We start from the raw sequence: 17249 nt of genomic DNA on the forward strand, positions 1-17249 counted from the left end.
AGAGAGAGAGAGAGAGAGAGAAAGAAATGACACAGAGAAAGAGTGAGAGAGAGATGACAGGGAGAGAGCGAGAGAGAGACAGAGAGAGATGACAGGGAGAGAGAGGGAGAGAGTGTTTCTGAATGAAAAGGACAGATACAGAGAGGAAATGAATATGTGTGTGTGTGTGTGTGCGTGTGTGTGTGTGTGTGTGTTTTCGACAGATGGGGACATATCGAGAAAGAAAAAAAGAAACACACACACACATACACACAAGCCGTCATCAATGATTCACTCAAGAACAAAGTTGAAAAGTTTTTTAAAATGTTAAGAATTTCATCAGTTTCTTTGCTTCTCCTTAGTGTCAGTGGCGCTTAGGAGGTTTGTGCACGACGGCAACGTTATGTGTGCAATGTGTAGGCTGCAATAATGACGGTTTTTGCACCGGGTCAGCCTGTGAACCGACGCAGAGAGAAAATCGACAGGAATCAATGACAATTCTTATTATATTAACAAACACCTCACCTCCTCTCTCTCTCTCTACCTCTTTCTTTCTTTCTACCCCCTTCTCTCCGTCTCTCTCTCTTTCTGTTTTTACCCCATTCTCTCTCTCTACCCCCCCCTCTCTCTCTCTGTTTTTATCCCATTCTCTCTCTCTCTCTCTCTCCAAGGGACAATTGAAACATCTTTTGTACTACTGTCGACGAGCGTCGATGTCACAAAAACACGGGTCAATAATTTCGTAGCGCTGTGGAAGCGTACTGAAGTGTGTACGCTTCCCTAACAGTGCAGTGTTATTGGACGGTACGCGTCCCTAACACCAGCCTTCAGATTATGAACACTTTCCACCACGCAGTGCGCACGAATTTTTGTCCCCATGGACCATACAAACCATTTAGAAAGGAAATTATACCTTTAACAAGTGCGCGTGTCAAAAAGGAGACCATTGCTACAACAGTTTTGTTGGTTTATCACACTGTCACCGATCGGCGTCCCCTGGGGTCCGGGTCAAAGTGTTAGGGAGGCAGGCTAATTTGACCCTGATTGTCAGAGCTAACCTTGGCTGAGTGGGATACAACCTTCCAGAGGAAAGACGGCTCTACTCGACGAAAATAACTTCCCCACACAATAAAGCAGGTTGAGTGCAAGGCATATCAAGCAAAATGTACAACTGAAACATTATATGCCCCCATCAACACAATTCAGATTATGAACACTTTCCACCACGCAGCGCGCACAAATTTTGTCCCCAAAGACCAGGATGCAGATGGGATACATCAGTACCATACCTGTATCTTGGCAAAAATATGCCAATCATTAGGAAATTTTCAGCATATTGAGCAAATAGAATGGAACGTGATGATCGCATGTTCACCATAAAAGGAATTAGAATCGGAACAGAAAACATTAGATCTAGCACATTTATCACCTTAATTCTCATCATGGTGTACGTGTAAAACAGCACTCATGCCAAGTATACTCAATATTTTTTTAAAAAATGTTCTCCAATTATTGTAAACAAACAGATTTTTGACATCAAAGACCACACAAACCATTAAGACAGGAAATTATACCTTTAACAAGTGCGCATGTCAAAAAAGGAGACCATTGCGACAACAGTTTTGTTGGTTTATCACACTGTCACCGATCGGCGTCCCCTCGGGTCCGGGTCAAAGTGCTGAGGAGCCAGGCTAATTTGACCCTGATTGTCAGAGCTAACCTTGGCTGAGTGGGATACAACCTTCCAGAGGAAAGATGGCTCTACTCGACGAAAATAACTTCCCCACACAGGAACCCAAACAATATTTTCTGAGTACAGCAGCAAAAAGCTTATCCACTAAATCACAGGCAACAGTAAATTATATAGGGAAATTTGTCCTCCACTACAGAAACATCACTCGTAAAAGTGGATGGGAATAATTACCAGCAGTTTTGTTGCAGTAAAATTCAATCATGGTTGAACGTCTGAAATTTGTGTGACATTTGTCGCCATTTCTCATGATCATGGTCAATTTCCTGTCGGCATATCTGGGGAAAGACAAAAGATCTATTTCACACAGTACATGAATAGACAAGATGAGAAAGCACTGGCATCCCCTTGTGACACCTCCTAGCCATCTTCATAGCAAACATTTTTTTTTTCAGAAATAAGCCTTAAAACATATTAAAACCCAATCCAAAATAAGAGTCAGGGATCAGCTGGCAAATATCCCATCTGAACAAATAAATACTATGCCAGCCTGCACAGTCACTAAATCTCTACCTTCACCTTCAATTGCCAGATCTGAAGCAGACACTGGCAGCCATAGTTCTCAACTCATTTCTCTGTCCAGATGCTCTTTAACCCTATCCGTACACCCTGGGGTCATTTTGTACCACGCGGTTGTATTCTTCACATTTTAGAATACTTCTAGTACGAAGATCTCTTTAAAACTTTCAGTATTTCTCAAAAAATTATTTTGACAGACTGCTATGCAAAGCGTACGGATCGGATTAACGAGCAAATTTCCGTAGTCCAATACCTCGCAATGCTCAGACTTTTTAATGAACTTTGGCGACCCCAACAAACGCCTGTGCTCACCGGTGCCTCGCGCGAAGATTCATTGGCCGGTCACGATGGCGAACCCGACGATCTTAAAATCGGAAGACGCTTGTATTTTCTTTTAACCCACACACACACACAAGTGTCAGCACGGTGACGAGTCCGAGTAATGATTAAATTTTATTTGCACGGAGACACAGCGTTTATACTGTACAACCTGCATGTCGCAAATGTTGCGTTATCAGTCTATCGTCGGCAAATTTCTGGGTGGTAGCGAAAGTAGATAATATCTTGATTTTCCCAATCGACCCTCGGTGTCACATACACTTCCGCCAGCCACCATAGCCGCCTTTGCCATTTGCGCGTAAAAGTACCCTCGGGGCGGGGAAAAGGTGAACGAATATTATATCACAATCACGAACGGCAAAAACGGAGTCATGTACCGCGGCTTGGGTTCACTGAAAAGTCTTGCTGGCTTCATCACTCAGTATGCAGGCAAATTTACGACCGCTTACCAAATTTTTACTACCTTCAGGGCAAATTTACTACTATTTATGACCTTTGCGACCAGGGCGTTGAATTTACGACTTTTTTACGACTTTACGACCTTGCTGGCACCCTGAGGTCAATATGTAATCCCAGTCTTTCGACATTACCTATCTGTCAAAGGTATTTAAGTCAGTTACCCTTGATCTACCTTTGACATTCTTGCCCTCTATTTTCTCCTGTGAAAGCAAGAAGTTAAAGAGAAGAAATAACATGATAAATATAAGACGAGACTTTTCCTGCCTACCTCAGCTGCATAAATCTGTTCTGTCCACAGCTCCTGGCAAACAAAGAATCACTATCTTTGCGCTGACAGACAGAGGATAGACCTGGAACTGACTGGTTACCGCACTGAGTCCCGAGTGAGTCACAGACATTGATGTAGTATGTGTATTTATCCCTGCCATCAGTGTTGTTTACCCTATACACATCTCTGCTGACTGTAGAGCACACGAACAATAAAGATAAGAATGAGTAAAACAATGAGATTAGAAAACATGAACAGACATGGTGGGGTTAAAAAATTTAAAAAAAATTATAGTAGAGGGATTTACGGCGCTTGCAACTGCATAAGGTCATATGAGCGCCAAGGGGTGGGTGTCAACAGAGAAGTCTTTACAGGGAATCAGACTTAGACTGCTCACCTCTCTAGATTCAACAGCACAAGGTCGGCTTCGACTATCAAGTCACCCCAAAATAGCAGGTCACAAGAGAGTGACAAACATACAAAAGAAGTACAGGATAATGACAATAGTAAGTGTAAGGATCAGGAAAGAAAAATCAGCAGTTCCCTGTTGTAGATCAGGCACAGTTATAAGCATGACATGAGTCAGCCCATTTACAATTCTACTATGCTTGAATGAGAAATGTCCCCCCTTTGGGAAAGGCCTAAAGACTCTTCAGTCAGTGGCATTGCCCCGGGGGGGGGAGACATGGTGTGAATAATAAAAAATACAACAATTGATTATAAAGTAACTGAGGCACACATATACAGAAAACAAACCAAAGAGCAGCACAGAGATTAAAACTAACTGGAATTAACATATCCAGAACCCACACCAATGAAAGACCAAGAAAAAATAAACAAAACTGAAGCAGGCATTCAGAAAACAGCAACTAGAGATAGAGAGATATTTAGATATTTAAAGAAGTTCCCATAGCTTTCTTGGTTCTCATTCCAAACACATCCTTATCATAGATAACTTACAGATGCAACGACAAAGTTGGCCTCCATCAACTGTGCCATATACAAACAAATCACCAGTCAAAACTAGTGTATACCAATTTTTTATCCCCCCCCCAAGGATTTAAAATTATTTTTAGTTCAATGCCTAAGATAAATCAGAATGAAACTTCACCATGTAAGAGCCCTTTTGACACACCTAACTGAACAGAATGCATATGCATATAACTACACCAAAAATAACATGACATATGCACAATGTATCCACACCAAATGCAATATTATGATGCATATATAATATAACTATGCAGCATACAAACAGAACTTGGTATGTGTATTACATAACTATTAAAAAAATATTTTTTTTGGTAAGTGTTTTACGGCGCTCGCAACTGCATAAGGTCATATGAGCGCGCGGGACACACCTAATACTTTTAGTTGATAGGAAATTTTGAATTTTGCCCGGGTGGCGGCCGAAACCTACTCTTATCGATTTTAGACCACCAAGGGATTTTTAACGAGCGCAACTTGCACTCGCCCTTGTCCGAGAAGGTTAGGTGTAGATCTTTCCTACCAGAAGATCAGGGGTGTGGCAGAAAGACAGCTGTAAGAAGGAGTCAAGGAATAGCAGTAGAAAGGCTGCAGAAAGAGGAGCCGAAAGCAGACGACAGAATATTGCTAGAGAGCAGGAAAGGAGGTGAAAGGAGACAATTTTAGAGAAGAAAATTTTTCGGTCGCTACCCGGATTCGAACCCGGGACCTTTGAATGAGAGGCGAACACCTTCACCTCTAGGCCACGAGAGCCCCCTAACATAATTACACCAACCCAAACATAATATATGAGTATAAAATAACTACACCAAACATAACAAGATTCATGTATAACTGCACCAGTCATGAAATAATAACATGTGTATAACATTGCGAGATACAATTATCATTTTTTTTTTTATACGAGTTTTACGGCACTTGCAACACAATTAGGTCATATAAGTGCCGAAGAGTAGAGGCGTTACAAAGGAGTAACAAACACAAAAAAGAAGGAGGGGAGATAAAGACGATAGATGTTTGATAGGAAAGAAGGAAGGAGCAAACCACACCAGGGCATCCGCCAACCACCTACGAGATAAAATGTAACATGATACACGTATAATATAGCTACACCACACAGACCATTCTACATGTAAACTACATCTACACCACATACAGCCAGGCTGAAAACACAGAGGGCAAACGTAAAACATCCTTACACTGGGCAGCTTTAAGAGGCGACAGGTCAATAGCTACATCATGTTGTTCCATGGTCAGCTGACAGGTATTGCTGACAACATGCTCCACCGGGCAGGCGTACTCCGTGACCCACTCAATCTCCAGGTCGCAGCTCACCAGGAAGTCACTCAGCAGCACGGGGTCTCGGCTCTGGGAAAACGTAAGTCAGACGCTTATGTCAGCACAAATAGTTGACATTTTGCTACCTTACTTAGATTTGCAACGTTATATCAGGCATTTTTGGGTGTTTTGAGTTACTAAGACCATGATGTCAGAAACCAAATGTTATATCTACTCTATCAAAATCGTTAGATTATTCAAGTCGTTCTCAAGATATTCAAAGAATTGAATTCGAAAAAGCTGTACATGCTGTGAAACTCAAAATTTTTACACCAAATTCCGAATTTCTCAAAACTAGGTATTAAGCGGATAGAACTTTGTAATTCTAGGGTGGCAATTTTTCCAACATGCCTGTGTATGCTTGCGTAAGAAAAGTGGACAGAGTCAGACCCGCTAACCAGTCCATGACTGAAAATGAAATTTTTCCCTCATAATCCTCTCTAAAATCAGAGTTTCGGGAAAAATTATCAGTTTCCAGAATCCCAGACTTAGAGTAAACATGGCAAATGAACCCATGTTTCAAATACACACAAATAAAAAAGTATATATTTCTATGACATAACGATAAGTTGCGTAAATATAGCAAAGAAACCTTGATATTTTCACCTAATTATAATTCATACATGTATTGCAAATAAACATGACGTAAACTGAATCTGAGAAAAAAATAGGATTTTACGCATCTGAAGTGGGCTTATCGTTGGGCAAAAAATTACTAAACGACTCTTTTATATCATCCCACAATTATTAAGAAAATCACTTTTTGCAGTGCCTTAAACAACTGTTTATGAGGGATGGGGATTTTGTAGAAAGTTGAAACCCCTCCCTCACAAAACTGTGACTTAACAATTTTTTTTTTAACAAAAGAGAACTTATGGTACCTTTTAAGCATTACAACAAAAATGGCCCCGACACGTGATCTTTCTATTCTATAATATAGATTGTAAAGCGCATACAGCATGCTGTTGAGCAGGAATTTGCACTACAAATGACATCTAATATTATTATTTTTGAACGATGAACTGAAAATCTCTTACTTCATTTTCCTTTCTTTATTCGACCCACAACCTCCTGTGCTAAATAGCACACAAGCCATGCCCGTTTTCATTTACTGCTTATGATTTTACCAAGGAGATTGAATCAAATAATCATAATGTCTGGTCCTATTTCAACATGAGAGACTTTTATCAAATGAAGAAGAAGGCTGATTTGTCAACTCTGACATGTGAAATAGTTTCCCAAATTTGCACAAAACTGCAAAGAAAATGAAAATCTAAGTAAACTGGAATGGCAAACTTTAATACAAAAAGTCCCATATGTCCTTAACCTCAAAACGAAAGAATATCTTTATTAAAAATGCAAATTACGTGAAATCTAATTCAGACTTTTCCCAACTTTAATTCTTTTTTTAAAAAGGCCTTTATCAAAGTTTCTGTCACAATTTCTTCAGCCCAAGGACAGCTAAGGTTTCAGAAGATACATATGTGAAATTATGTCTCCTCAGTCCTCAGTTTAATCATTCACACTGCAAGCCCATTTATTTCGCTTTTATGGTAAAGCTATTCAGTAACTTAACATGATTAGGAGCAATATGTAAATGTATGTTGAGTACTATAAAAAATAAACAAACATAGTCTTAGCCACTCAGAGCCCAAATCCAGAGACAGAGTTTGTGGATGGAGCTAAAAGCTTCGCAAAGGATTCAATCATGAAGCCAGAGCAATCTAGCTGTGGACCAAAGGGAGCTACGGTGCATGGATCCTGTAAGGGTCTGTAGGCCAAGGCCCAAAAGGTTAATCCATCCTCCAGCACCCCCCCCCCCCCTTCCCAAAAACACACACACAAACATGCCAACGTTCTCACCCCTCCTCTTTGTGGACAGCGGAAGAGTACAGTTGTGGAAGGCTTCCCCGGGCAGCCAGGAGGTACCTCAGAACTGACATACTCCAGTTTCACCCCATCGTCCATGGGCTCCATTTTCTTCAGTGCCTGGCCAAAGCTCTTGCCCTCGTCACCAATAACTCGGCACGAGGCAGAGCCCTCAGGACAGTGCTCACTTCCATCCGACGTTTCTTTCCCTGTAGTCAGCCGCGGCGATGGAGGAATGAAAACAGCAATGAAACAGTGCGCACAGCAAGGGAGGAGAGAGCAGAGCAGTACAGGAGTGAACAAACAGGATTGGACATTGGTGGATTTTTAGATTTTAAAAAAATCAAAAAATCTTTTAATGAGTTTAAAGCACATCGCTAAAAGAGACATTTTCAAAGGCAGACCTCATTTTTTTAGGGTTCTAAGGGTCTACAGACAGGACCATTTTTCAACATACCTGCATGAAAGAGAGCAAGACAGAAGAAGACATTGAAGCATCCAGAAAAGACTTCAACTGTTGTACCGTTTATGTGGCACCTCAGCACCGAGGGGGAGGTTTGCACCACAAATTGAGAGGGGTAATTATAACCTCTGTTTGCTCCAAGTAGTTGATTAGGATAAAAGATAATTAAAACATTTGATCATTAATTATAACTTTTTCTAGAAAAGTGAATTTGAACAGTAAATAGATCAAAACATTATGAGAAGTATTTCTATAGTAACAAGAGCAGCTCGAGAAATGATATTTTACAGTACCAGTTTACATTCTCTTCCGAAATGCATAACTTTACAAAATCAGAGAAGAAAGTCCATGAAAGCAGGCAATATATTGCTCATAATTATTCCTAACCTTGAGAGTTGAGGGGTCTCTGTTCCTTCACTTACCTTTGATAATATCCCTGCAAACATTGATGAAGATCTTTCTGTTTTGATACTCATCTACCAGGTGACCACCACTAATTTTGGTCAAGGGAGAAAGATCAATCAGACTGCCATTTTTGACAAGCGTACATGGTACCTCTTTCTGCGGAGTCGGTAGGTCACTACAAAACTTATACGAGTCCCACTCAAAGTTGACTGAGCAGCCAAGGTCGCCCAAGTATCGTGGATATCCCTTGGGAGGAGAAACACAAGATACAGAAACTTACACATCATTTGCTGAAGTAAAGCAGATCATCTTTAAAGCATAGAAGGTAAACAGCAAATGAGGTAACCCCCCCACAAGTAATCCCACCCATAGGAGGTCAATGATTTAAAAGCATTTTATTTAATGTAATCCCCACCCATAGGTCAAAATTTAGTTATCAATTACATGGTACTGCAATTCTTTTTTTTTTTTTTTAACAACAGTTGGCTGACTAAATTCTGGTGATTTTTCAAGGGACCAAAACTCAAACCCAGATTTTAGTCTTGTCCAGCGAAAGCGAAAAGAATGCAACCACCACGAGTTGGTGATGCCAGCAAATCAGCATTAACCTAAATGTGAAGCACTGTGGTGAAATCAGGCGCTCAGCAATATAACGAAACGGAAGACACCAGCATTTTTCTGCCAGTTTGGCAATTTTTATCGAAGATTTGTTTTTTAACTCAACAGCTGTACGTCCATTTAAAAACATTCATGTGTGGATTCTACTAAAAAACGTTGACTAAAGGCACAAACAATCTACATTTTCAGATTCAAAAGACTCTCAAGCATTGAAAGGTACCAAGATTCACTTATTTGCCTCTGAAATCAGGAGATCCCACTCCATTCAATTGCAAATATCCTCGACTTCTATTATAGATAGATGGGTATTTTTTCATTGAAAGATAGACAAACAAACAAGATGACACCAATAACTCCACATGCCCAAAAATTGACGAGCGCCTGATTTCACCGCGTCATAACATGTATAATAAAATATCTTTTGCAACAAACCACTTGAGATCATCACGTAAAAACTGTTTTTTCACAAACATGCACAATAATGTCTAAATTCTTTTTTCAGACTAACATTTCTCCAATTAGAACTGTTTACTATAAAAACTTATGAACAAACGGAAATGCCCCTGAAGACAGTGATGTAAGACAGGCTAATTTTTCAATACATCAAGCTAAAAGGAAATGAGGGGCGACTTCAGATAGAGAAAGAGACTACCAAACAGGGATGACTGTTGCACAAATGGACCTAAGTTCAAGAGATGTCAAAAATATTCTTTCATATGTAGAATGGGAAAAAGGCACAAAATGAAATCAATTGAACATATGTCCATTAAGAATCTGTAATCAATAGTTTGTCTCGACAGGTTTGAAACCACAGCCACTGTGTTTTATTACAACTAAAAAAATAAGACATCCATCTGCTAGTAAAAGAAAGACCAATTTTCAACAATGCACATTAAACAAAGTCACTACAACCATGAAAAGTATTAAATCGTACCATGGTCTTGCCGCATCTGAAATGGAATATTGTTGAGTAGACGGCCCCTTCTGCCATGGGACATTCCTCTCCCTTGAACATAACCATCAGTTCCGTCTCAGTCCCATCTTCAGATATTTCTGGATCGCTGGTATATTTTCCATAGGCAACAGCTGTTCCATTACGCAGGACAGCACATACAGCTGTTCCATCAGGGCAGTTATGGGCACCATCTGAGGTGTCTTGAGGAAGTTTGCTGCATAGACTGATGCTGAACGTTGCATTTGTATAATCGTTAACAGAAAACCAGGGGCTGAATCTGTACACACAGGAAAAACAAAATATTTCAAGTCAAGTCTATCTCAGTCTAAACAATTCCTGAAAACACCTATTATTTAAAAGTCAGATGAGAAGAGAGAGTGGCGGCAGGGACAACAATTATACATTTCTGTACTCAATGGAGAACTTTTATCTTTCTTGTGTTCTACATGTTGCTCTGTCAGTACACAATTCATATTTTAAACTGTATTTAAAAAATCCCCATAGCTATAAAATGGTTGAAATTGTCTAAGATGGTCATCCTTTGTTGAGAAGAAAAATGTCTGCCTTAAGTAAACGTCTTACATAGAGACACAAGGGGAGAAACAGGTAGTGGCCATTTGTGGTGATTGTCATACAGGTGTCAGTTAGAGCAGGTTCGACTGTACTCATAACATCATAGATATATATATATATATATATGCACTTGGCAACAAAGAAAATTTTGCTGCTCTACAGGGACAGCTTCCCTTGTGTATCATGGCCACAGCTGCAGTATTGACTATTAATAGAAACAAATTTCGGTGCTTGACCACTTAACAGTCTACTAGTCTACAACAATCCACAATACTAAACATTTTCCTTTAGCCTTACAGACTTGGGACTGTCGTTAGTCTTACTAATAAATGTTTTGGTCGCTGTAGTTTGCTGGGAGGGACAGGGCTAGCCCATAAGATTTCTCCAAAGTAGAGCATTAGGATGTGGGAGTGATAGAACAAAAATATATTTATACAATTACCCTCCACAGGCCTTAAGTAGGACTTATTATCATTTTAAACTGTCAGATAGATTGTGGTCAGTCAGGCGGAACTTACAGGAGACCATCAAGCAGTCTGGCACCCACATTTATTAATCATTTATACGTTTTGAAGCTTTAATATAAAAATAGAAACTTTAAAATGCAAGAAGAATATTTAACAAGCTGAAAGGTAACACTGCTTGTCTTGACCATTTTAGTTCCCACAAGCAAACCTTTATCATGTAATATAGTAAGTTGGTATATGTGAGGCAGCATGGTGAATCAGGTGCTCGTCAAAATAATGATATCGGAGAAATTGGCATTTTTTCATCTCTTATTTTTTGGCTTGACCTCTTTTAGGTCCTTATAAAAACACATTTCCATGTGAATTTTACTGAAAAACATTGATTAAAGGCACAAAATGTGTCATTTTTTCAGTTTTCAAAGACCTTTTAGCTATTGGAGATACCAAGCTTTGGCCGCCATTTTCTTGTTAATTTCACTACTGAAGCCAGGTAACCTCACTCCCTTCAATCGCAAATATCTTGGATTCTATTTTTTTTTCAATGGATATTTATTTCATTGGGAAGCAACGAAAATAAATCAGTTTTCAGATGATCCCAATAATTTCATATGCTCAAAAATTGAAGAGCCCCTGATTCCACCACATCGTGACACATATCCTTTTGTACCCCTCTCCCCTTCTCTCTCCCCTTGCCTGAACTCCTGATGATGAGCTGTGGGTCTTAATTTAGAACCAGTAACCTCAGTGCTTTATCTATAATAGAGAGATTTACTGTATGATGGGGTGATGTCCAGTTGCTTTGTAAACCAGTCCGTTGGTGGGGAGGAGGGGGGGTGGTCAAGTGAGGAATTCCGTAATGAGCGACCACTAGGCCTATACTATGAAGTAGATATAGGGTTAGAGGGTTAGGTTAGGGTTAGGGTTAAGGTTAGGTTCTCTTCTTTATAGTGTTTGGTGGGGTGGTCGCCTGTTCCGCAAGTCCTTCCTGGGTCAAAAAGGTAGAAAAATAGTACAGAAGAAGCAGAAACTACAGGACTGAAGTGGCAAATTAAAATGGCTCAAAATGAAGACAACACAATACACCCTAACTCACCCCGATCGCCGAAGAATTTCTCAACACTCCGAATGTGTACTGACAAGTTAAAAAGCTACCCAATTGAGCTAGAACTAGACTACAACACGCGAACGATGAAATATATTATAATGAAAATTAAAATTTAGCATAAGTTTGAGGCAATTCAGATTAATCAGAATAGAATTAAGAACTAAAGTCCGACTGCAAGAATGAGACTGAGAGTGGCAAGTCAGACACCTTCATTGAAGTAAAGCTAGAAGATTTTCAAGAACTTTTATGACATACATTTTTTACAAAGATATATTTTTCCGAAATTGCATTAATTTCTCTTTCTAATTTCTATTTTTTCCCCAAAATTTGTAAAATAAAAAAATAGGTTTGAAAAAATATTTGTATTCATGGGAGGGGAGTTATCCCCCTTGCTTATGATTTTGGAATAGCCTTCCTGTTCAGACCCTTAGGCAGTACCCATTGGAGGAATGGTTCAGTTTCTGGTGGCTTCATCAACTGCACAAACTGATTGCCCAACGTGCGGCCTTAAAAACAAACGTATTTGTCATTGAAGGTCATCAACGGTTTTCTCGGTTTGTGTCATGTTGGTCGCTCCCCCCATGGAGGAAAATTTGGCTAGCCCACGACGACCAACCCAATCTGAACTGAACTGATGATGCCAGTGGCCTGCTTATTTAGGGTGTTTCAGTAGTCTCCGCCTAAACGCACGGTGCTCTGGAAGGCCCCTAAGTGTGTTTATACGGAGCGTGCGTTTACATATGAACCTGTGCAAAAGGAGGAAGAGACACAATCATCTCATTTCCTGAACTCTTTCATCTCCAGCAAGCCGCTCCCAGCGGCTCGTGGTCGGAACCGTCGTGCCGGTGAGCCACCGACAGCAGCTCGGGTACATTACTTTACGACGACTTTGACATCAAATTACTTTTCAGCAATTTGCCAAAAACAGGTCTCTTTTACCGGAAGTTCATTCATTAGATAAATAACTATCAAAATAGGTTTGCTTTTTTCGATTAATGACCCATTTCATGACGTTTTTGTCATTTTTAGATTTAATACCAAAAAAGGGCCACAGTGTAGTGGGTTTATCCCTCTCCGAGATAAAGATTTAATATTTTAGTGACCTCCCTTGGGGATGTTGGGTCAATTTGGTCAATAATGTGAAGACAAATAACTGGGTTTTTTAAGGATTCACCGACTTCGGTTATGAATTATGAATACAAAGGTGTTGAATGAGTTAAAGGGGGGGCAGAAAAACGGACTCACCGCACTGATATGCACTATAAAATGTCTGGAACAGACAAGAGGAAAGTGTTTGAGATAGATCAAGTCATAAGGAAAAGCTCTCAGCCACGCGGCTTTCCAATTCCAAGTGACCAATCCCAACTGCTTGTCATCTATAATCTATTGCATTTAGGTACATGCATGGATGACATCAGACTTTTCTCTTGTGCTTCGTTGGATAAGTACGTTGTTCTTCGAATGCAGTTGATTACCACTAATCTTTAATAAGAGGCCAATCTAGTGTTTTACAGCATTCACGCGTATTGCACATCATACGAGCGTAGGTGTAACTAAACATTACGTATGCTGTCACTCAAACCCCAGTCATAAACCTTCTCTCAAAGACGCATTTCGAGCGACCAACCAGAAGACATTTCAGCCCACCCCCCCCTCCCCAACCAGTCCTAGACCTATGTGTTCGTGGAAAGTTAATAATAATAATAATAAATAATAATTGCATTTATATAGCGCATACATCCATGCTCAAGAGCTTGCTCTATGCGCTTTACAACTATTATTACCCCAGCAGACCCTCTGAGAACACTCAGAAACATTCTCAGCTTCCGCGGAAGCATACAGTGCAAGCTGCGGATTTCACGCGCTCAAACACTATCAAACTGAAAAGATCGTTCACTGTCTATAGCCGGGTACCCATTTCCACCTGGGTGAAGTGAGGAAAAGTTGGGCGTAAAAACTCTGTCCATCCCTCTCTTTGTTCTGCATGAGAGTCAGTTTCACCAAATAGGGGTATTCGGTTGTCTAGGCTTGTGTAGGTTGCAGCGAAAATTTCCCCTTGTCAAGCTTTGCCTGTCGGCGTGTTTTGCGGATTGAAGCATGCATAATTTAGAAGAAGTGAACGGGCGTTTGTGAATCTAAATTATATATGTATATCGTAAAAAAACCTCTTGTGACCACATTCTCCATCTCTCTGTGAGGCCATGGGAGTCTGAGAAACTAAGTTCCTCTGGTGATTTTAGTCTTGACATTTTGTATTTTATCCTCTCTGGGGAGTACACGCTCTGCGGTACACTTCCCGGTCTACACCTGCAGATAACTCCACATGGTCTGAACGAAAGACGTGTTGTGGGTGCGCTCACTGTACCACAGCGGATGCACTGTCCAAATAGAAACGTGAACAATGAAATTTGTGATTACAGCAAGGACAATGTTGTAAAGTCTACCTACCAATTACACTGGGTAAAAGACACTAGTACTGCACTTCTGAGACCCATGTTACATTCTTGGCTATGCTAAGGCCTATAGCTTGACGAACAAACAAACACAAGTCGAAAACAAGCTCAATGCGCTTTACACTATATTATTACCCCAGCAGACAATAGAACTCTCAGAACAAACATTTTCAGCTTCCTGGGAAGCATACAGCGCCAGCAGCTGGTTCAATTAAGCGCTCAAACACTAACACTGACAACACACACACTCCCTCTACTGGGTCTGGGCACTGAAACTTTCCGAAGTCACAAAAGATTTCCTCTACAGACCTGTATTGTATACTTCGTGACTTTGTTCCCGGTTACCAGGTCTGTATACACTTGGTTACGTAAAATCCCCTGACGACAGTTATATTATGTAACCTCCTTGTAAACACTCACATCACTCGCTTAGAAACTGAGTCCGAATAATTAAGACATTTTTTTTTTTGACCCGAGTCCGAATAGATCTATATCTACCCCAGATCTAGACAAGATAAACACAGAGTGTCTATGTACACGGTAACCAGGCAGTCCAGAACTCCAGGTTCAGTTTTTGTCATCCGGAGTTGCCTTCATCCCCACTCCCCCGACTGTACCTTTAAAAAAGGCTGCGGTTACAATAGGTACAACTTTAACTAATTATTAGTACAATTGTACCAATAACCAGACAGAGTCATTTGTACAATTATAATTCGAATTTTGGAGCTTGTTGGTAAAAATAAGCCCAGATCACTAGATCTAGTCATCTGGACAGTTAGTTCTCCCCTGGGTTGAGCATCAATATTAATAACTTAAACCAGGCCTAAATTGGTAGGCCTAAAAGGAAAAGTAATCTAGATCTATACTTCTTTTAAAATATAGAAGTAGATATATAATTATGACAATCATGTTTCTTCGTTTTTACACAAAACCATTAGTGGAAATCTTTGAAGTCAAAACAAACAATTATGAGGGGGGAAAATGTTGGTCAGTCGGGATAGGAGAGAGAAGAAAAAAAAAAAAAGGAAAAAAACCTCCCGGGACTGGGATTCGAACCCACACTCATAATATAATACTTCTTCAAATGCAGACACGCTGTCATTTCAGCCATTAGAACTAATAAACAGAATGAGGTAGATTAAGCCGGTCTACTATGATAGAACATGATGTAGATCTAGGCCTGTGGGCATATATTATGGTACGGATGATTTTAGCAATTGCAATTGTGCGTACAAATGTTGTACGGATAACTAGACAGAGTTGTTCGCACAATTGTATGCAGGGTTGGGTTGATTTAAATCAGTTGATTTTTTAAATTTAAATCAACTTGATTTTTAAAACAAAAATCAGTGATTTAAATCACTTTAAAAAAAATTATTTTTATTCAGTTTTTACATATTTCAATATTCAGAATTCCTTTCCTTGGTTTCATAAAACAGATATAAGGTTTAGTAGACTAATACAATTATGCTTAAAAGTCTGCTTTCTGTAAAATAATACAGTAATCAATTTACTTTCCCCCCCCCCATAAATTGAAATCAGAACTGGGTTGACTTAAATCAGTTGATTTTTTAAATTTTAATCAACTTGATTTTAAAAATAAAAATCAGTGATTTAAATCACTTTTTAACAAATGTATTCAGTTTTTACATATTTTAACATTCAAAATTCCTTTCCTTGGTTTTATTAAACAGATATAAGGTTTAGAAGACTAATAATATCCTGCTTAAAAGTCTGCTTTCCCCCCTGTCACTGTAAAATAATATTAATACAGTATTCAATTTATTTTCTTTCCATAATTGAAATTAGCATTTTCTTTTTCTTTTTAGACAAACACAAGCACGCAAACACACACACACACACACACACCGTAATAAAATGCAAGTTTATCTATGCATAATTCCCCCCCCCCCCCCCCCTTTTAGACTTATATTTTCTTCATTTTTTGTCTGTAGCCATAATTCACTGCAGTGATATAGCAGATTAAGGCTTTCTTTTGCAGTAGCTTAAATTAATCATTAGTTAAAATAAAGACAATGCAATTTGCACTAAAAAAACATCCTTTTAGCCACCAAAAATCCCAAACTGTGTCGACATTTTTTTTTAAATTAAAAAAAATCCGATATAAATTTTAAAAAATTTGATTTAAATTAAAAAATCGATTTTTTAAATTTTTATTAAAAAAAAAAAAAATCACCAACCCTGATTGTATGGATAACCACTCCTTAAAAAAATAAATATATAATCCTCCCATTCCGGAGCCATAGGCCTATACTTCGCAGTGCACAGATTTAGAATGAACTTTGGTGACCCCAACCGGTATTCACAATGTGATAATGCACGCACAGGTTCACTGACCAGTCACAATGGCGAGCCCGACAAGACGCTTGTATGACTTTCTTTTTTTTTCAGCAAGTGACAGCACAGGACAAATTGATTTATTTTCATTCCGGTTACCGTGTACGTAGATACTGAGACCATGTGCCCGGTTACCGTAAATGTAGTTATGTAGTTAGGTAGATACTGAGACTAGGTGAGACGAGGTGCCCGGTTACCGTTACGTAGTCTACACATACTGAGACTAGTTGCCCGGTTATCGTGTACATAGACACTCCGTACGATAAAACCCATATTTTATATGGCTACCTTTATTCTCACCCCGGGTGAGAATAACTCATGATTCGCTATTCTCACCATCTCCC

General features: G+C 39.4%; 1 protein-coding gene across 1 annotated transcript in view; it reads right to left on the bottom strand.

Moving 5' to 3' along the window:
* LOC101854964 (cation-independent mannose-6-phosphate receptor) overlaps positions 1 to 17249 on the bottom strand; it is a gene marked incomplete in the record, with an annotated part of 86335 nt that overhangs the window by 64130 nt on the left and 4956 nt on the right. Inside the window, 6 exon segments of the mRNA XM_013085335.2 lie at positions 1904 to 2007; positions 3315 to 3507; positions 5501 to 5669; positions 7503 to 7717; positions 8394 to 8622; positions 9929 to 10226. Coding sequence (XP_012940789.1) covers positions 1904 to 2007; positions 3315 to 3507; positions 5501 to 5669; positions 7503 to 7717; positions 8394 to 8622; positions 9929 to 10226 — 1208 coding nt within the window.

The sequence above is a fragment of the Aplysia californica genome, unplaced genomic scaffold, assembly GCF_000002075.1.
Source record: "Aplysia californica isolate F4 #8 unplaced genomic scaffold, AplCal3.0 scaffold00366, whole genome shotgun sequence".
NCBI lineage: Eukaryota > Metazoa > Mollusca > Gastropoda > Aplysiida > Aplysiidae > Aplysia > Aplysia californica.